Below are 20,964 nucleotides of genomic sequence, written 5' to 3'. Positions count from 1 at the left end.
AGTGCTATATGAGCCACAACACCTTGACTAATGGTATCAACAAGAGAGGTCATGAGAGGACCAAATCCCATGGTAGACATCATCTGCCGCAAAGAAAGATCAGTTGACATGGTCAAAAGCCTTTCAAGATCAAGTTGAAGCATCACAACTTGCTGGCTTGAGGCTTTGGCATAATCAATCCCCAGTTGAACGTTCAAAATGTTATGCATTATATTCTGTCCCTTAATGAGACCATATTGATGTGGATGAACCAAGTGCAGGAATACTTTCTGCAATCTATTGGCAATGATTTTTGAAAAGATTTTATACAAAGAACCCATAACAGAAATGGGTCTCCACTGTTTCAAAGAAGTCGGAGAAGGAACCTTAGGCAACAACCGAATCACAACAATCTTCTAGTTTGAAGGCATCCTACCAGAATTCGAGACTTCCTAACATAGGCGAGTAATGGGTCCTTAAGTTGTTCGACATGGGCTAAAAATAGCTCATTAGGAAGCCCATCCCAGCTAGGGATTTTCCTACGTGGTAAATGGGACAGCACATCCTCCACTTTAGCCTCTGAGATATCAGCCTCCATCAAATCAACCCATTCAGGCTTAACGTGATTACTTACCAAGTCACGAATGTATCGACAAGCAGAGTGAACAACATCAGAAAGAATCTCCTGTGGACCCAACAAAGATTTATAATAGTCGATGCACATTTGAATGATGGAGGCACGTTCAATAACCATAGAGCTTGCTCATCCAACAAACACATAGTATTTTCCCGAGCGTATTTCTGATGTAAATAAGCAAAGAATTGATGAGAGTGACAGTTATTATCATGCAAAGCTTCACTCGGGACAGCAATTTGTATTTTGCATATTTCTCTTCCTCAAGAGATTGAACTCTACATTTCAACCATTCAATGCATGTTTCCAAGTCATTAGTAGTATCCCCTGACTGATATAGAGACAATGAATGAGCCAACAAAGTTTGGGAATGCTGCAATCATCCCTAAAAAAAAGCCAATGCTTCCATACCTCTAGATAGGACCCTCAAGCTAAAAGAAGCAATCAATTGCTAGATACATTCCAATAATTGATTTTGCATAAGAAAAGATTGATTGAAATGTAGAGGCAAACGAGCAAGCAGAGCCTTAAAGGCATGAATTGGCCTATGAGTAAAATCCAAAACCAAGGGATAGTGATTTGATAAGACATGCTGTCGCTCCACCCATCTATCAATCATTGCGTGAAGAAAAGAATCGCTCCATCCACCTATCAATCATTGCGTGAAGGATGCATCTAAGACCACATGTCTTGTTTCAAAGACACAATTGCCGGTACATCCCAAGCCCGCTGCTCAGGGCCATCCATGACCGAGTGTGGTGAAGTCGCGTGATCTGCTAATACACATACATTAAAATCACCCATAACAAAACCTTGACGAGCCATGAAAAGGCAGTGCAAGTCCTCCTGTAATTGACGGCGTTCCCGAGCAGTAGAAGGAGCATACACACCCACCAGCCACAAAACCTCACCGCAATGATTGCAAGGAAGATGTAACAACCAACATAACTCCAGATTTATGAGAAAATTGATCACTAAAAAACACTGTATAATTCCTTGTATACATAAGAAGAACATGCCAAAGCATGTTGTTTGTGCTCCACAGTATGAAAAACATCCCAATTACCAGCCAACACAATTTTCCACAACCAATACTGCTTATTGCCCAAAGAGATGCCTTTAACATTCCATAAAGTGAGTGTCATGATAAATCACAAGAGAGAAAACTATTGAATCACCACTTTCCCTTTCTCTTTAGCATCCATTGCTTTAGCAGCTTGAAAACTCTCCATCTCACTACGCATCACATCTACAAGATCTACCCTCTACAAACAAGCAATCGAAGCACGAGAAGGGAATTGCTGTTGCTAAGAAGAGGAGGCAGATTCCGACCAACCGAATGCGATACACGCTTAATACCAACTTGGGAAACATCCTTATTTCCATCATCATGTCCATGTTGGGCGAGAGGCACAGGAGCAACATCTTGTTGCTGAGTCATCGGCTGGGGATCATGCTCTTGCATATCTATATCAGGGTCCAAAGAACGTTGCAATATCTCAAGGCTTCTATCACATTCAGAAATAAAATGGCCCAGTTGGCTAGATCAAAAGCAATGTCCAGCAAATGTGCCCCATTTGAGCTCAAAAACCAACATCTGTAACCCAAGACCCTCAAAGAGAATTTTGATTGGCCGAGGTTTCCCTGTGTCCCAAACCATACAAGCCCTGTTCCTATTGCAGGCGGCAAAATGGGGCTCCACCAACACCTCACCGAGGGATCTCAAAACCAAAGGAAGGAGTCGCCAAAGACGCACATGAAAATTAACCACCTGCACCCATATTGGGCATGCCTGCCTAAGCACCTCCTAAAACACAGCCATAGGCCTCCATGGGACCATATGTACCAGCCGACCAACTATGAACAAAAGAAATATGTTGCATAATGCGAGCATGCACAATGCACATCCGGAGCACAAAAAAGAACCTCAAGAAACCCCTTGGGTCCATCATAAATCTCTTGCATGAGAGGGGCTTGCACTTGCCTTGAAACATCATCATGATGTGCATCACCACTCACAAGCATGGACTGTAGCCAAGTGCGAATCCTAGAAATCAAAGGAATCCTTCCTGTAAAATAAAGGATGGCTGCCCTCTCATGAAAGGCAGCGATCTGCTGTAAAAGTAGGTCAGTTCCCATGACAGCAACCACCGGTAAAGAGCTCACTTTACCCTCATTGGTATGAACATAATCCGACATAAGATTGTTGGCAGTGGCAAGCATAAATTGGAAAGACACATCAGTCTGTGAGCAAGAAACAAGGACATCTTGCTGAGGAAAATTCGGAGCACCTAGAGCGAGTTCATCAACCGTCATCTTATGGCATTTTCCCGTCTAATCCCCTTCCATCAACTGCCCAAAATCAATCATCAAAGAGTCACCATCCGACTCCACTGATCCTTTCTCATCCCCATGCCCAATATGCTGGTCAAGAAAAGCCACATCAATACCATTTGATGCCTGCATATTCGCCATATCAAAGCTTAACCTTTGGGTGCTGTGCAGAATGTGTGTGTGTGTGTGTGTGTGTGCGTACAAAGGTGGGTCTGCTCTTTGTGTCTGTGTGTAGGGGCAGGTTGCACACGCAGCAAGAGGAGGTACAGTCTGCAGTCTCTGCACCAATAGCCTGCTGTCCTGGGCACAGATCTGTCCTTGTTGATATCTGTCTATCTGTCTGAATCTTTTGCTGCCTTTTCCTAGCCTGTGTAGGGTCGCAGTCTGCAAGCACACCCTTTGATCCTGACAATTCAGGGTTACTCTGTGTGTGTGTGTGTGCGCACGCAAGTCTGTGGCATGATGGTCAGGGATTCTGTCTGCTGGGAGATTGCAGGGCTGGTACGGTGTGCTGCCAGGCAAGTCCTGCTGATCACTGTTTGACCTGCAGAAGGGCGGCACAGTAGGAGAGGAGGGTTGGTGTCACAGGCCTGCAGCAGGGCGCCGCTGGGCTGGCAGACAGTTAGGCACAGGGAGGGGGGCAGTCAGACTTCGCAGATCAGCAGGGCAGAAGCCCCACATGGTATTAGGGCAGAGGTAGAACTTCTGCGCAAGCAGGTCGAGACAAGGGCACCAGTCATCGCACTTCTCCCTGTGTTTCTCTCTCTCTCTCTCTCTCTGTGCTGTATTTGGTGGCTTGTCTCCTTTGCTACTCTTTCTTTCCTATGAAGCAAGGGTTTTCCGGAGTCCTCCTTCATCTTGAAAGGAGGGTGGAAGAGGCCTAATAACACGTCTCCTCTGATGTGTTTCGGGGTAGTTTGCTACAATGGTAGTGTACCATATTTTATCTAGAACTTTACCATGGGAGGCCATTGTGTTTTTAGAGCATAAATCACCCTTGCACCAATGGGATCCTGATGGCCCAAGGAAGAGAATCAAGTGAAGAGGTGGAGACTGTAACCCTAATTGACAAGTGCCAAAGGTGCCTCTTTGCTACTGCATCCACAAAGGTCATGTCCCTTTGAATAACACACCCAAAAGATTGTCCCATCTGGGCAATGTGGGTTATGGATTACTTGTTGTGACTTGTGATAGCTGTGCTAACCCTGAGCATGGAAAATTATTGCCCTCTATCCACCTATCCAACAAAGCCAATGGTCTGAACATCCAACAAGCCAGTGGCCAGGGGTGCCCTGGACTGCTATGGTGTGCTCAAGCCGACCCTAAAACACTCCTTCCCAAGTGGAACTACTTTTGTGACCCTTGCAAGGGTGCCTATGAGAGCTGTTTGTATCTTGTCCTTCAATAAGTGCAGTGGTGGTTTGTCACCTACCAGTTGGCACGTTGGAGATGATGTTGCCACTCTACCTCTGATGTCCAGCTCTACATCAGGATCAAACCTGATCTACAGGAAAGCATTGAGCGTGGAAGCTGCATAGCCTGCACTGGAGTCCCCTGGGAAAGAAGAGGGATTGACTACTATCTAGCGAATCATGTTTTCTCCTTCTTTCTGCTGCTTTGTGGATGCCTGCAATCCATGGGTCTTTGAGCCTTGCCGAAGGGGGGGAGGGGTGGGTGGGGGTTTTGGGTTTGAGGAGGAAAGGGTGGAGGCAACTGCATGAGGGGAGGGGAGGATCAAGAAGAAGAGGGCAGCCACTGCTTGATACAGGGCTGCCAATGAAGAGCCACCTGCCCAGGGGTTTTGGGGTGGGGGAAGGACTGAGGCCGGAAGGGTGGAGGCAACTGCATGAGAGGAGGGGAAGATCAAAGATGAGAGGGCGGCCACTGCTTGATATAGGGCTGCAATGAAGAGGGTGTGGAAGCCTTTGGTAGGCTACAGGAGAATAATAAGAAAGGGGCAGGCAGGGGTGAAATTGAGGTGGCGGAAGTTGACAGCATTGTTGTACAGGTCCCAGGCAGGAGCTAGCAGGTGGGGCAGGGGCTGGCAGGTGGTAGAACTGCCACAAGCTGTGCATGAGCAGATGGCAAGTGAACTGGCAGGTGGTGTGGGAGGATCTGGCAGGTGGCGGGATGGGCTGGAGAGAGGTGAAGGCTATTGCAGGGATGGCGGGAAGGCTGGAGAAAGGGGCTGGGAGCAGGAAGGTTTGGCATCACCCAGGAGCTGCAGGCACTTCACAGCAGCAACAGGGAGCTTCAAGAGCTAATCAACAGAGAAATGTGATTGAATGTGTTTTTGTTCCATAACATAAGTTCAATGGGTTATCAAGTCCTTCAAAATGATTGTGGGAAAACTCATCTTTCGGATCAATAACTTGTTCTGGGTAACTTCAAGAAGTTTTGATTTAATAGAGTATAAGTTCAATCTTTCTCCGTAACGATGGTTTTTGAGTAAACTGCAGCTTGTTAATGCAGAAACCCCAGCTATTTTGAAATCTTATTTACCTGTCAGAACATCCTTTTTGTGATAGGTGCAAGATTTAAAAGGGCAGCTTATTTATGAAAGAACCCAAAGGCATGCTGTAGGTCAAAAACTGAAAGAGTTACGACATGAACATGAAAAAGTTTTGCAACAAAAGCAAAAGCTTTGGGAAAATAAGTTCCGAGAAATTCAGAAGGAGAAGAACATGTTATCTATGCGGCTGCAGGTTATATCTGCTCTTATCTGTAGTGTACGAGTCATTCAAAGTAGATTGATCTGAGAGATTTCTGCTGCTTGGTGATAAGCTCATTATTTTCTTTTTCACGATATAAAATAAATGTTACCCTGTTACTAGTTCAACCTGCAAAATATATTAATTTGGATCCTATAAACCCTTAATTCTTTTGAGTGTTTTACTTTTTTTTTCTTCCTTTGGGCGTACAGTTCCTTTCAGCTTTCTATGTGAGACAGAATGTTACCTCTGGTTATGTTGCTTAAATGAGATGAGGGCCTAAACTTGATAATTTGTGCATATACATAGACATAGATGCATCTTCTCAGACCTCATCTCAGATCAATCTGGATAGCTGAATACCTCCAGTAAATGACATCATATTTTATACAAAATGCCTTTTAATCTCCAAGAAAGATAAATCTATTAATAACTACCTTAGCCATAGAAATTCAGGATAAAAATACAATATAAGCCCTCTAGATGGCAAGACGAGATATCTAAGCTATTCGCTCACAGGAGTGTGTCTAGTACATGGGATGTGCAAAAAGCCCAATCTGGTAGCCTGTAATGTCAGACCATATGCAGATCCGAGCAGAACAAGGTGCCTAAATTCCAAAGAGCAGAAAATGCATCTCTCCTCATACATGCATACTCTCCATGTATCCTCTTACATCTATGTTGGAGTGTTAATTATCTCCATCCAAATGGTGGAAAGATGTAGAAAGCTCTTCCTGTGTAAATGGCTTGACTGCACCTCACTGTCTGGATGTATCAAGGTATGAACATAGCGATCAGCTCCCATTTTGAAAATGATCTAGTCCAGGCTGTCAGAGTGAAGTCTACCGTAGGATTGATTGGCATATGCTGACCATATGATCCAAGTGGAACAGGTGTGCAAATCCCAAATAGCAAGAAATGCCTCTCTCCTTCTCATATGCCCACGTTCACCCTTTATCCAGTGTGAAAAGTCTCCTCTTACAGGTCCGTTGCTCTAACTGGCTAAAGTTTCTTTTGTGAAAGAATAAATTCCAATGTTGTAGACTTAGATGCAATGGTAGGCTGCTCCAATGGTGGACCAGAGGTTGCCATTCCATGCGCTTGAGATGTAATGCTGTGCCAAGAGTCTGCAAGTAACAGGCCTAAGGAAGGCTGCTACAAGGTGAGGGAAATACGAGGAAGGCATAGCAACACAGGATGAGAAGGTTAGGAGGGGTACAAGAAGGAGAAGAAGGGGAAGGGGGTCGACAGCAAGGGTTAGCTGCCACCACTGCTGAAGGGAATGACATGCAAAGATGGCAGCAGATTTGGCAGTGTATGGTACATATAGCAGCCATGAGAGGCAGGTGGAGGTGGCAATAGTATCAAGGAGGGGAGGTGTTCTGGGAAGTACAATGTGAAATGGAGAAGGGGTGGCATGATAGGGGTGAGGAGGAGGAGAATAACATGAAGGCGAAGGGAGGTGGTGTGATAGTGCAAAGGCAGTGCATAATATTTTTGAGATGTTTTGTGGGATCTTTGCTAGTGGGAAAGTTCTTGCAAGAAATAAAAATTGCCACCTCAAAGATTAACAGATGTAGAGTAAATTTTGAAGATGTCATCACTTTATAGCTGTCATGATTCTTGATCATAATGTGAAATTTGGCAAATACTTTTGGCTGTTTGGCAGATGCTCTTCTCATCATTATAGTTATCTTACTTTGCATGGACCAAATTTTGGTCCTTTGGACAATATGGACAGGATGCAACCATGCCCAGTTCAGGCCTTCATCTTTTGAATCTCTCATTTTCCCTTGATTCTTTGATTTTTGCATTGTTTTGTATTTGCTCTATAGAAATAAGAAAGGAATGGCTCCCTTAAATCTCCTTGTACTTGCATGCTAGATGCCTATTCATGATTCGAAGTACTGTCTCCGAAGTCGTTATCATACTCTTAGCTAGGACATTAGAAGACCATCAGATTGTTGGAAAATGACAGCCAGCTATGGAGGAGAGAAAAGAGAGACAATGAGAGTGTGCTGAAGCAAAAGAGTTGAGTGTACTTGCTGAACTGAAAGAATGAGAATATAAGGTACAAGATAGGTCTAAGATAGACCTAGCTCCTCTATCTCTAAGAGTGGTGACACAACTTATAACTTTAAGTTGTGTTCACACTAAGAACTGAAAAAGAACTAAAGATTAAAAGATTGGGTATTGCCCATGGAATTGGCAAATTCTAACACTCCCCTCTAGTGCCAATGTGGTAAATTACAGGAATGATCGATTACCAAAGGCTAGCAAGTTTAAAGACTTGCAAAAAGCCTCAAACTTCTCATGAGGTAGTGCCTGGTGAAAATGTCTGCAACGTTTTCTTGTGTAGGAACATACATCAAGCTGATCTCTTGTGTATAGCATCTCTCTTTGACATAATGGTAATGCATCTCAATATGTTTCGTGCTAGCATGAAACAAAGGATTTTGTGCCACTGTAATAGGACTCTGACTATTAGTAAATATAGATTAACCAACAGTGTGTGCGACCATACACATTCCACTATTGCCGTGATGGCTGCCCTGTACTCAGCCTCATAGAACGAGGTAGCCACTGTAGGCTATTTCTTGTTTAGCCATGCAATGCATGAACAACTTAGAAAGAAACAATGTCCACTAGTGTGCTGCCTAGTGTCTGCATCACCAGCCTAATTTGAATCACTGTAAGTGTGCAATTGCAAGTTTGCCATCTTGGAAAATAATAATGTATGTGATTGAGTACCTTGTAAGTATATGAAGATCCGTTGAACAGTAGTTTGCCAATGAATATGCATATACCTGCTCACCTAAGATACTACATATCGAATGTTAGGGTGTGTGTTGCAAAGATAAATAAGATAGCCAAGAGCCTGGCTATGAACTGCAACATCATACATCTCTTCACCATCATGCATAGATAGCTTTAGGCCTAGCTCCATAGGAGTGCCCATAGGTTTGCAATCTTGCATATTAAACCTACGTAACAACTTATCCATATACAATGACTATGACATGATGATACCATGCTGATTTTGGGTGAACTAAATCGCCAAATAATAGTGTAGACAACCCATATTTGACATGGCAAATGCATGTTTTAATTCAACCTTGAAATCTGCAATTTTTGCTTTGAAGGTCCAATGAGCATCATGTTATCTACATAAAGAATGATAATTAGCAAGTCCCCCCCTTCATTCTTAATGTATAGAGTGGGAGCAGTTGGATTGTTTTTGAACCCTTTGCTAGCCAGATATGCATAAATTTTACAGTACCATGCATGAGGAGCTTGTTTGGGACCATAAAAAGCTTTGTTTAGCTTGCATACCATATGCTCTTTCCCCTTAACCACAAACCTTGGATGTTGTGACACATAAACATGCTCATGCTTTCATACTGTACTGCATCTTCCACTGCATGTGGCAAACCATCATCAATACCCTATTGTTTAGGCCTATATGGTGCAACACAACTTGTTGTATTATGTCAGTGTGAAAGCATGAACATGTTTATGTGTCAAACCATCATCAATACCATGTTGTTTAGACCCATATGGTGCAACACAACTTGCTGTATTATGTCTATCTGGCCATTTACTACAAGCACGAACTCCAAAGAAAGTGGCAAGAGACCCTCAAAGACATCACCAATGTCATGGCTGACACATTTGAAACTGATCATATGAAAATGTCTTTAGTGCCTTACTGGGTGCACAATTCAACACATGATTTGCACGTTGGAGGCCTTTTAATCAAAATTTATGAGGTAGCCCCTTGCTTTTGAGCATACAACAAGTCATCTCCATAAGAGTGTGATTCTTCCTTTCAGCAAGACCATTCTGCGGAGGAGTCATTCTAGTAGTGGCTTGACGATTCCGACATGCTGTAAAATCCGACCGAAGAGCTCTATCTGACACGTTGCTGCCCACGCCCCCGCCATTGGAACCGTCCCCCACACCATCCCCCATCCATCCCCCCCCGGTCCCTCTCACTTGATGTTGCCCCCATTGCGCTGTTTTCCCCCCCTCTCTGCACATCGCTGTCCCCCATCCTCCGTACCACCATGTTGGGCCTGCGTCCCTCTCATCCTCACCTATACGTTGCCCCCCCGCCCCCCTGCCTACAGCCTATTTGCAGGGTGACCCCCGCCTGCCTGTATCCATCCGCGCTGCCCCCTTCCCTCCCCGCCCTGGGTTTCTTCTCCCTCGCCACCCCAAGCAGACGTTCTAACCCCTCCACATTTAGTGACGCCACTTTGACCCCCAGGCACGCTTGGCCTTCACCTTGTGGCGCTAGGCCTCCCAACCGTGCGGCTCCAGCCTGACGCAATCACCCGTGGTGCCTGGTGCCTCCACCGCCGGAAAAATAGAAACCCCCCCCCCCCCCCCCCATTGCTCCCTCCACTTGCAGCAACAACACCCCCTCCTCTGGTAGTATAGTAGTGTGCTTAGTAGGTTTTTAGAAGGGACACGCAATGGAAACCTCTGGCCAGACGCCGGCTCATTCTGTGAGTGCCCCCTAGTCAAACACCTTGCGCGTAGTCCTCTTTGAGGAGCAGCTCTTAGCAGTTCGTGCCATAGAGTTGGAGCTAAAAGAAATAACAATCTTTGGTCAAGTCATAGGACACTCCCCCTCCAAGGCTCAGCTTCGGGACTGGCTTCACTCCATGTTGCACATCAGCACGGCGTAGATCATGGAGGCGATTCTCATGGGGCAAGGGATCTTCATGGTACGACTCACCTCGGCAGACGCATCCCAGGAGTTAGTGGCCAGTTCACCCTATGCCTCCTCGAAGGGAGTCATTTATATGGTCCCTTGGTACAGTGGTTTTTACAGTGGAGGCATTCGCACTCCACAACAGTTTCCTTAGACACCTGGTCACCCTACTCTTTCCCGGACTGGCGATAGAGTATCGTCACCTTGTGGAAGACTTTGGACGGCTCTTCCGCACTGTCCTTCCCGCCTCTTTTGCGGATGCAGTGACAGCCGCAGAAGTCCCAAAGGTACGGGTGGCAGTGAAAGAGACAAGGAACATACCACAGTTTTTAGAGATTGAGGCAAGCGCACACTCCTTTAGGCAGTAGGTTATTGTGACAGGGCAGCCTGGGCAAGCAGTGCCTGCGTTGCCATGATTTTGGGCATCTGGTAACAGAGTGCACATGCTTTGGAGCCAAGGCAGCTTCACCGATAGGCCGATAGGTGGATGCGGACGGCTTCACACGGGTCCAGAGACAGCAGAGATGGAAACGACAGGGGGGCCGCAGCTAGCCCCTCAGACACAACCACGGTAGTAGGGAGGAGAAGGGCGAGCGTCCCCCCCCCCCCCCCCCCCCCCCCCCCCCCCGCCCCGCGCAGAACACCACGTGCCGCCCCACCCTTCTTCTCGCCCCACCTGGCAGGACCACAGGCCTACACATCCACCCTCTGCAGAGGCATCACAGGCGACCTCACCTGAGGGCCCCACATCCCCCATACCCACACAGAAGGTGAGGACCCCCGTACACCGATATCCTCCACCCACTGGTAGTCTAGCCTCCCCCCCCTCCCCACACAGCCACGAGCTCCTCTGTCCATCCCGCCCGTCACACTTTCTTGAGACAGGTGCAGATGCTACCACAGGAGTTCTTTTGCAGTGGGCCGTGGTCGTACCTGAGAGTTGTGGAGCGCGGAGAGTTCCCGCTACCCCTGGAGGTGGGAAACTTTGTGGTATGGAAGTTAAGGAGTGCCAAGGTCCATCTACTAGCACCATCGGATGGATCAAACTACACTATTTTCCTTCAGATGTCTCACACAGGAGATTGGACGTGGACCCAGATAGAGGAGATGAAGAGCAAGGTGGCAGATCACATCTCCCAGTGGATAGGAGAAGGTGGATTGGCACTTTTCTCCCAACAGTGGACAGGCTGCATGATGGACATTAACTGGTGGGCTAGGGCTGAGGTCCCACATTTGAGCATTATCTTTCGAGCCCCTTCGCAGTGGAGAGCCCCGATGGATGTGATCGAGTGGCCCCTGGCACAGGCAGCCCGTTTCTACTAGTGCACAGAGTCTTGCCTCTCAGCTTGGCCGATAGATGCCCTCGTGGTACCACTAGGTGCATCCATCACCCCCATGGTCCCGCCCGAGGGCTACCATGGGGGAATGGAGCTCACCATCCAGGCCGGGAGCGAAATGTATTCGCATGCCTCATAGCTCCTCTTCCTTGTCAGTAGCTTCGACACCGAACAGATCTCTGTTCGGTGAATCACAGGTATCCCCATGAGTTTACATCTTGCATCCTGGAATGTGAACAGCCTCCACTATAGTGGAGCACGTGGTTCGAGGAAGTTGATTGTTCGGCAGGAGCTGTAGCCTGCTGCCCTTGCCAGACGGATCGACATCTTACTTATACAAGAGCACAAGTTCACTCTTGCCCAGGCCCAACGGGTAGGGAAGGTACTCCCGGGCAGTTCACACACTTATTGGGAGTACGCCATCGGTGCCCATGGCAGGAGTGGATGCATATGCACCACTATTGGCCCGAGCCTCACCACCTGTGTACGAGACCATGGGACGATCGTGGCAGGGAGGGTTCTATGGATCAGATTGGATATTGGGGACTCGAGCCTTGGAATCCTCAATGTCTATGTCCGTACTGAGGTTAGGGCACACACCAGGTTCTGGGTGGAGATTGCAGCAGGACTCCCAAAGGTGGACTCGTGGATCGTTGGAGGAGACTTCAACAATTTGGAGGCCTTAGAGGACAAGCAGGGTAGAGGCAGAAACTACCATGGCATGGCTGGGGAGGAGCAGGAGGCATGGGAGGTCTTCCTACTGGCAGTAGAAACACTTGATGCTTGGAGAGACCTAGCTTTCCACAGGAGGGAGAGATCGTTGGATTTCTCTTGGGGATATAGGCAGCTAGGTGGAGTCTTACTAGAGCGGCTGGATAGGTTCTATGTGGGAGAGAGGGGATGCTCTCGCGGAGGCCAGGTAGGGCAGTTGGTGGGCACCACTTTGTCCGATCACTGCCCAGTTTTCCTCACACTTGACCCCCCACCATGTGCTCTAGATATGCGATCCTATCGTATCCCTAACTCGATCTATAGGAGGGAGGAGGTGAAGAGAGAGATTGAGCAGATTTGGACTAGGGAATGGGGCAGGAGGGATCGGATCGCAGAAGTTGTAGAGGTCCTAGCCGAGTCGAGCAGTATTTGCTAGGAGACAACCTTATAGGCTAGGCAGTAGAGCAGGGAGGAGGAGTGAGCAGTCCGATGGGACCTAGCAGCCACGTAGAGATTACTATAGGAGGCACCAGGGGATCCCATCCTCCATGCACAGGAGGTGCGCGCACGAGCAGCCATTGCCGGCCTAGAGGACAGGCGCTCGGAGTTCTCATTCCATACCTCAGCAGCATTCTGGGCGCGGAAAGGAGACACAATATGCAAGGAATTTCTCCAGGTGCATAAGGCCCGTACTTCAAGAGAGGAGATACGCAGTCTTCGTGATTAGTATGGGAGGACTCGTTCTAGCCCAGACGAGGCGATGGAGATTGCCACCGACTACTATAGGCACCTGTTCCAGTTGGAGATAGCTTCAGCTAGAGGCCTTTTTCACTACCTACTGGGAGGTGGTGAAGGACCCCTTACTGCTCGCCTTCCAGGAGATTTTGACTCCTTGACGGATTCCAGGTAGTCTTTTGGCAAGTCTTATCAGTCTCCTCCCCAAAGGAGGAGACCGGTTGGAGCTATCTCAGTGGAGACCGATCACCTTGTTTTCAGTGGCAAATAAGGCACTAGCAAAGATCATTGGTAGGCGATTCCGCCATGTGCTTCCAGACATGATTCATGACACACAGATAGGCTTTGTCCAGGATAGGAGCATCCTTGACAATGTCTTCACTTTCTTTGAGGCGACAGAGTGGGCCCAACATAGTGGTCAAGCATTGGCTATACTACTCTTGGATATCGAGAAGGCCTATGACAAGGTGGACTAGGACTTCTTAGAGGGCACTATGGTGAGGTTGGGCTTCCCCCAAGCATGGATCCGCGGGGTCTCAGCACTTTACAGATCGGCTACCAGCAGGGTTCTCATAGGTGGCAGGTGAGGGGAGGAGTTCCGATTGGAGAGATCGTTTCGACAGGGCTGCCCCCTGGCCCCGTTCCTGTTCCTTCTCTTTGCAGAGGCGATGTCTCACTTCCTAAGGTCACGTGTGAGCGGGTTACGCGGCCTTCGACTTCCAGTGAGAGAGGAGACGGAGTTGTTAGACTCAGAGTATTTAGATGATACAGCACTCTACGTAGAGGATGATGAGTTGATCCTAGAGAGAGTGAGACAAGCTGTCGAGGTGTTCTGTATTGTAGCGGGAGCGAAAATCAATTGGCGAAAGTCGGTTGGTTTTCTTACAGACCCAGACTCTAGCATAGAGTGGGGCGTTCACTTGGGATTTCGATGGGTGTACAAAGGACAGACCGTCCGTTATCTAGGGTTCTAGGTGGGACTCGACATAACTCCTGCCGAATAGTTTCTTCTAGTCCTTGACTCTATTCATAGGAAGCTAACCTACTCGAGTACCGCTCGCCTTTCCCTAGCAGGCCGAGCCTTGGTGGTTAATAAGGTCCTCCTAGCGATGGCTTGGTACATTGCCTCGTGTTGGTGCTTTGCCTTGTCCTGTGTAGTATAGCTTGGCCACCTAGTGCAAAACTTCCTGTGGGCTAGGTCAGACGGCTATACTACACAGGACAAGGCGATTAGTCTCAGGCTGGCACCATTGATGTCAGATATTATACACCCCATTCAGACATGATTTTTTCGAGAGCACAGCATCTTGGACAACATCTTCACCTTCTGGGAGACCACAACTTTGGCTAGATCTAGGAGGCAAGACCTTATTGTGCTCCTTCTCAACTTTGACAAGGCATATGATCGTGTGGATTGGGAGTTCCTGGAGGGCACAATGCTGAGGATGGGCTTTCCGGAGCAGTGGGTCAAGGGTGTAGCGGCTCTCTATTCTTCAGCAAATAGCCAGGTCATGACTAAAGGGGCAAGAGGAGATAGATTCAGCATCCATAGATCAGTTAGACAGGGATGTCCACTTGCTCCGTTCTTGTTTCTATTTGTAGTAGCAGAGGCCATGAGTTCCTTCTTAAGAGACAAATTTACAGGTATCACAGGCATCAGGCTACCCATCCTTGAATTTGAGGAGCTTCTTGATGTGGAGTTTAGTGATGATACAGCAGTTTACTTGGATGGAAATGAGGGAAACTTTAGAGCGTTTGTAACAGCCATGGAGACATTTTGCAGAGCATCAGGAGCACTAATTAATTGGCACAAATCCTTTGGATTTTGGATATGCGACACTAGACAACGAGAGTGGCGATCAAATGAGGATTTCATATGGGTTCCCCGTGGGACCACTGTGAGATATCTCGGATGCCATGTGGGGATTGACATTACCTCAGAGCAACAGCTGGCACCCCTCCTTTTGAGCATCAAACAGAAGTTTTTATATTGGAGCTCGGCGAGAATGTCGTTGGCAAGAAGAGTAGTTGTTGCCAACCAAGTTCTTCTTGTGACCATGTGGTACATCACTTCTTGTTGGGCATTCTCTAGGTCGTGTACGAGCTAGGTGAAACACCTCATCAGGAACTTCATTTGGTCAGGAGGAGATGGGAGTCCTGCCAGAGTGAAGGTGGCTTGGGATGATATCATACAACCTAGATCCAGAGGAGGATTGGGGATCATAGACCTAGATAGTCAGAGCAAAGCCTTATTGGTCAAGCTCATTGTTAGGTATCTGCTTCCAGGAGAGGAGCCCTAGAAGAAACTTCTGATGGGGAGGCTAGAGGACTTGACACCTATACATGGAGGACCATGGCAGCCCAGCATTCATTGGATATTTCATGAGATCAGCACCAGAGATTTAGGGAGGAGCTTTGAGGTCAGATTTGCAGCTGGCATTATTAGAGCTTGGAGATTTGTATCTCCAGGGCTGCACCAGCTCCCCCCGACTACTATTGAAGAGAAGAGGAGACAGCCTCTTCTCTTTAATCATTATTTGAGATCAAAGTCGGGCCACACCATTGGGCAACGGACACACTTATCATGGGGGAGATTCTCTTTACAGGTCACTACATCAGTGGGGGACTGGTTTGAATTTTAGGAGTTACCACACGAGACCCAAAGGTAGAGATTACATGGTCTTAGGGGAGCCATGGCTATGATTGAGTGGGATCCAGCGAAGTGGGTGTGGAGAGATCCGGAAAGGAAGTGAAGAGCCATAATCTCTTGAAAGGCTGAGTGAAGGCCTTTTTTGATAAGATCCCAGTAGCTCACAAAGAAGGATTTATCTAGTCCATCTTCCCCCTGGACACTTGCCTGAGGGTAGTGCCCGAAGTGCCTCCTCGATTTCTGCTCATCCTATCTGTAACCACCCTCTACGTGCTCTGCCAAACTGCTTCTCTATCTCTCTCATATCTAGGGGGTCTAGTGGTGGATCCTAGTAGGGATGTATAGAATTGTGTGGCCACTTGCCTCGCCTCCCTGTGCAATGGATCCATCACCTCTCCTGAGTCCCTGAACACCCTGTCTAAAGCGTTCAGGCCTTGTAGTGCGGAAAAAATCCCTATTAACCCTGTCCCCAGATTGGGTCCAAAAAGAGGCTCTTGCATGAAATATGTACTCTGATCTAGCTTCCTTCATGGAATCAATCTCTGCCCTAGCGGTATGCATCCTCCCAGCTATCCATTTGCATCCTGGCCGTCTCTCCTCGTCCCTCTGTAAGGCAACCAAAGATGCCCTAGCAGCTCTTTCCTTGTCCCTCTGACGCGTCTCAGGTCTACCACCTCCCTCATCCTTGAAGGAGGTCTTTGGCGTGTCTTGGGGAATTCAGCTGCGAGATGTCCAATCATCCTGTAGGCAAAGCACTGACCAGGGAGGCCTGTATAAGAGATTGGCTGGATAAGAAAGCCCCTGTGAATGGAGGGAATTCTAATATTCTGGGGAAGGCATTGCAAGGATTTTGTGGGTATTATCACTCGAATTGATGGGTATCTATGTGGGCCTTTTGAGACTGCATCAGCAAAAGTCCTATCCCTTTGTATGATGTGGCCGAATGCACTGCCAATCTCAGAAAGGTATGGCATAAAATACTCATCAAGGCCAAGAAAAGAGATGGTGATGGTAGTTCCATCTGCAAGCAATGAACAGTACGGGCCCTTGATCTATCTGTCAAAGTATGCTACTGAGGTCCTGACATCAAGCGGGCTGGTAGCAAGCGCTATCTCCATGTGCTCGGGTGAACTGAACTGGAGTCTGAAGCATCGCTTTCCAAGGGGCACCACTCGCATGATCCTTGCTGGGGTGCCGGTAAGAGCAAACAGGATGGAGTCCTTAAGACTGTGGATAGGCGGACGATCTCCAACCATTCTACAGGCCAAGGATGATGCTTCTAGGACTGTCACTCTCTCCGTGAGTGCCAACTCTGTGTCAAAGCGGATCAGTGGGAAGGCATCGGCTGAGTGTATGTGGGGGGCTACACTGGAACCCGCTGGGGATGGTGGAGGACCGGCTGCAATCTTGGGCGATACGCTAGCTCCGTGTGTCAGTCATGCGGGTGCTTCCTGGTCTGTTGGCACAAGGTATAGCCGCTGGTCTGCCTGTTGGGGTTGTGCAGGGGAAGGGGAGATGGATGTTGGTTGTGCAAGGAATCTTACGAAGGCTGCAAGGGTGGATGAGAAGGCTGAGGAAGTGTCCATGGTTGCGAAGTGAGTGGTTGCTGCCAGCAAATAGCTGATGAATTGATGATGGTTCTTGTCGGATCTAGCCCTCTTGCAATTCTACACAAAAAAAGTCGTTTGCTTGGCCTAGGGCGGTGTGCGCCTTGGCAGGGCAACCAGATAGGAGGGGCGCAGGGCAAATAGGACATGTGCAGCAGGAAGGGCGCAAGCACAACAATGTCAGGGTAGTTCCTGCAGGCTGCGCCTTGTCACTGATGTCTTGCTCTCACGTGTGTGCTTTGTCTCTGATGTGGGCGAATGTCTTGGACAACCTTATTTGATGGCTGTCCAGTATCACCCTTTTGCTGATTTTTTGCATTTTGTTTGACCTTTGTAACGCGTACCCTTAAAAGTACAAATTATAGCAACTTAATGCCGATTTTTACCAAAGTTTATTGAATTTCTCCAAAATGTTTTGCTCAATTTGACAGTAACAGCAATTAAATGCTGTTGTAGCACTTATTTACTATCTTGGAATGCGTGTCGGACAAAAGCCCCAAATTTCTTCCTAAAATTTCAAAGAAATTGAAAAAAATTCTACCTTACAGCTTGAATATCTACAGTAATGTCACCTTGGGATGTGTGCAAACAGGGAATAGCAGCTAGAATCTGCCTCTGATGCGTGCCATAGCCTCTAGGATAAAAGTCCCAAATTTCTTAAACAAATGTCCATGAATTTGTGCAATGTCGGTGTTTCCAATGAAGATTCACACGTGGGATGAAAAAACCCCAAATCTTAAAATTAGGGTTTCTGCATTTTTTTAGGGTTTGCAGAAAATGGCAGGCAGGGATGAGAATATGGTGGGAAGAGGTGAGAAAATAAGGAGTAGAGCTGAAAATAGCTGCAGCTCCTCCAAAATAGTAGCTCCTCGGGTTGCGTGCAGGTTGCATACAAGACTGCACGTAGGATTGTGCGTAGGGTTGCATGCAAGCTGAAAACAGCAGCAGCTTGTCCTTTTGTTCCTCGGGCACAGAGGTGTTTGACAGCAATAGGACCTTAGGCAGGGTGGCATTGGCTGATGCTGGCTGAATTGAATCCGCGCGTAGAACTTGCATTGAGAGCAAATGTTGGAAAATGACAGCTAGCTATGGAGGGAGAAAAGAGAGACAATGAGATTGTGCTGAAGCAAAAGAGTAGAGTGTACTTGTTGAACTGAAAGAATGAGAATGAAAGGTATAGGATAGGTCTAAGATAGACCTAGGTCTAGCTCAACTAGAGTTAACTGACTGTAACTCTAACTCTAAGAGTCGTGACACAAGTTATAACTTTAGTTGTGTTCACACTAAGAACTGAAAAAGAACTAAAGACTAAAACATTGGGCAGTACCCATAGAATTGGCAAATTCTAACACATGTGGGCTCTCCTCTGTACCTCCTGGCCCTTGGAGTGATTGCATAAGCAGTGCCTTCCTATCTCCTAATGCAAAGAATAGTTGGCAAAAGCTATCTGGACGTTGGCATAGCCAAAAGCATGTGCCAACTACCAAACTCTTGAGTACTGTTTACTATAAGAAAATAAGGTCTTCCTAAAAGTGCACTTTCAGGTGACTTAAGGGCATGTGAGCTCAACTGATCTAGCTGCTGTTGCACCAACGCTGCTTGATCTGTGAAGCCTGTTCACCCTTGCAGACTTATTTCCTGTTAGTGCCTTCTGCCGTTTGACCTTTCACCTCCTGCTTGTCTCTTGTATGGACGCCTTCTGTCATCTGCCCCTCTCCCTGCCTCTTCTGCCATCTGCCCTCTACCTCAAGCTCCTGTGATCATTTTGGTGACTGGTCACTCCAACCACCTGTCCCTTACCTGCAAGCCTACCTGCCACCCTCCATACTCTTGCCACCATCCTGGTCACTTCCATCATCTGCCCCTTGCTTGATCGTGAGCATCATGCCTTTGCTCGCTAGCCTTTTCCCACTTTCTTTCAATGGCTGCCACACCTCCATTGGCAGCCCTCATCCAAGCAGTGGTTTCTGCCTTGCTTCCTTCCCCTCAGGTGATGCCACAAGATTAGCAAGCTTAGATACACAAAATGCACAAGAACCCATACAGCAACAAGATGGAGGGCACACGGCCCTCACAGCTGCTACAGTTGATACTTTCTTGCACATCAGGTTGATATAGAGCTGGACATAGGGTGGTGGCCTTGGAGGCCTAATCTCTAGTATGTTGACTGGTATGTGACTAACCATGAGCGTAGTCCTTGAAGGACGTGAAAGAGGTAGCTCTCACAAGCATGCCTGCTGGGGTTATCAAAGTAGCCCTTTTAGGGAAGGGGTGCTTTAGGGTCAGCTTTAGCACACCGGAGCAGTTTGAGGTGGCGAATGCCACCACTTTGTTCAATGTTTAGACCATAATGGCTTTCTTTAATAGCGGAGTACAGGGAAGGCGTTATTTCATGCTTTAAATTGGCACTGCAGTCAACTCACTTTCTTGGCCTAGACAATTTCTTCCTACCTCACATAGCCTAGATTGGTTGATCTTTTGGAAGTGTCATTCAAGGGATAGCACCTTTACACATCCAACAGCGAAGGGGTGCCCTTACTACCCATAAATTAAGGTCATGGTTTCCACTTCCTCCACTGGTTCCCTCTCTTGGGCCATTTGGATCCCCTTGATGTATAGAGGTTCCTTTTCTCGAACAATATACTAGTGTTTGACCTGCAAGATGGTAGGCCACCTTGTAGTAGCTTGTCCCGTCACACATTAGAGGAGACATGTTATTAGGTGTCATCCAGCCTCCTTTTAGGATGAGGGGGGAGGACCTTTGCCTTGTAGGAGTGTGAGAGCACCACATAGGAGATGAGCTGTGAAATAGTGGAAATCATGTCATCATCCTCAACCTTTGATCCAATAGAAGCAAGCTGATGTGTAATGGTTTTAATTTCTGTGGTATAAGCTTGTATGCTTATGCCATTTCTTGATATGTTATTGAACTATTGCTTCAGCCAAATTTTTCGTGCATGAGTGACATTGCCATAGTTTATCGTAAGAATCTCCCATGCATCCTTTGGAGTCTGACAATTAGTGATTTGCATGGCCATAGCATCTAATATGGATAAGGAGAACCAATGCAGAACTTTATTAGCTCTTTTCATCCATTGCTGATGAGCAATAACATCTATGTCAAGCTTAGTGCTAGCTCGCTGCTGTAGGATGTCGAGAAAACTGGACAATAGAAACTTTGCTCTTTGGAAGTTTAGAATGCAAAACTTCCTGGTTCGAAGAGGTTATTAGGATTTATGTACTGGAGATGAAGCTGAAATGAGATTGCCCAATAGAAGCCCTACTCCACTCTCGAAGCAACATTCTTCCTCAATCAAATGTGCGGATTCCAATTGAGTTGTGTGGCAAACTTGTAGTGAGCTCTTCGATACTCATAGCAAGCTCTAAACGAATGATAATTTGGTTAGGGTAGTCAATGCCATGGTGAGGTCCATCTCATAGATGGTCTCAACTTTTCCCCCAAGGCATGGCCAACATTCTTGAAAGCCCTCATAAAAGAGGAGCTTCCAAGTCTATTTGCCTAGTGTGAGCCCTTTGATCCCTAGC

The 20,964-nt window shown here is 47.2% G+C and overlaps 1 protein-coding gene across 14 annotated transcripts in view; it reads left to right on the top strand.

Annotated features, from left to right (window-relative positions):
- The window catches only part of LOC148030242 (uncharacterized), a 218,635-nt gene that overhangs the window by 65,538 nt on the left and 132,133 nt on the right, over positions 1 to 20,964 (top strand). For all 14 annotated transcript variants that reach the window (XR_015692150.1, XR_015692151.1, XR_015692149.1 and 11 more), the window contains one exon: positions 5,476 to 5,652. Coding sequence is in view for 11 of the 14 variants with exons in the window: in XM_087686528.1 (XP_087542654.1) it covers positions 5,476 to 5,652 (177 nt within the window). In the remaining 3 variants the exon portion in view is untranslated. The remainder of the gene's footprint in view (positions 1 to 5,475; positions 5,653 to 20,964) is intronic.

This window comes from Lygodium microphyllum, chromosome 10, assembly GCF_053477565.2.
Source record: "Lygodium microphyllum isolate KBCC chromosome 10, Lygodium_microphyllum_v1.1.10, whole genome shotgun sequence".
Classification (NCBI taxonomy): domain Eukaryota; kingdom Viridiplantae; phylum Streptophyta; class Polypodiopsida; order Schizaeales; family Lygodiaceae; genus Lygodium; species Lygodium microphyllum.
Note: the sequence above shows the minus strand (reverse complement) of the source record. Positions and strands in the feature narration are given on the sequence as shown.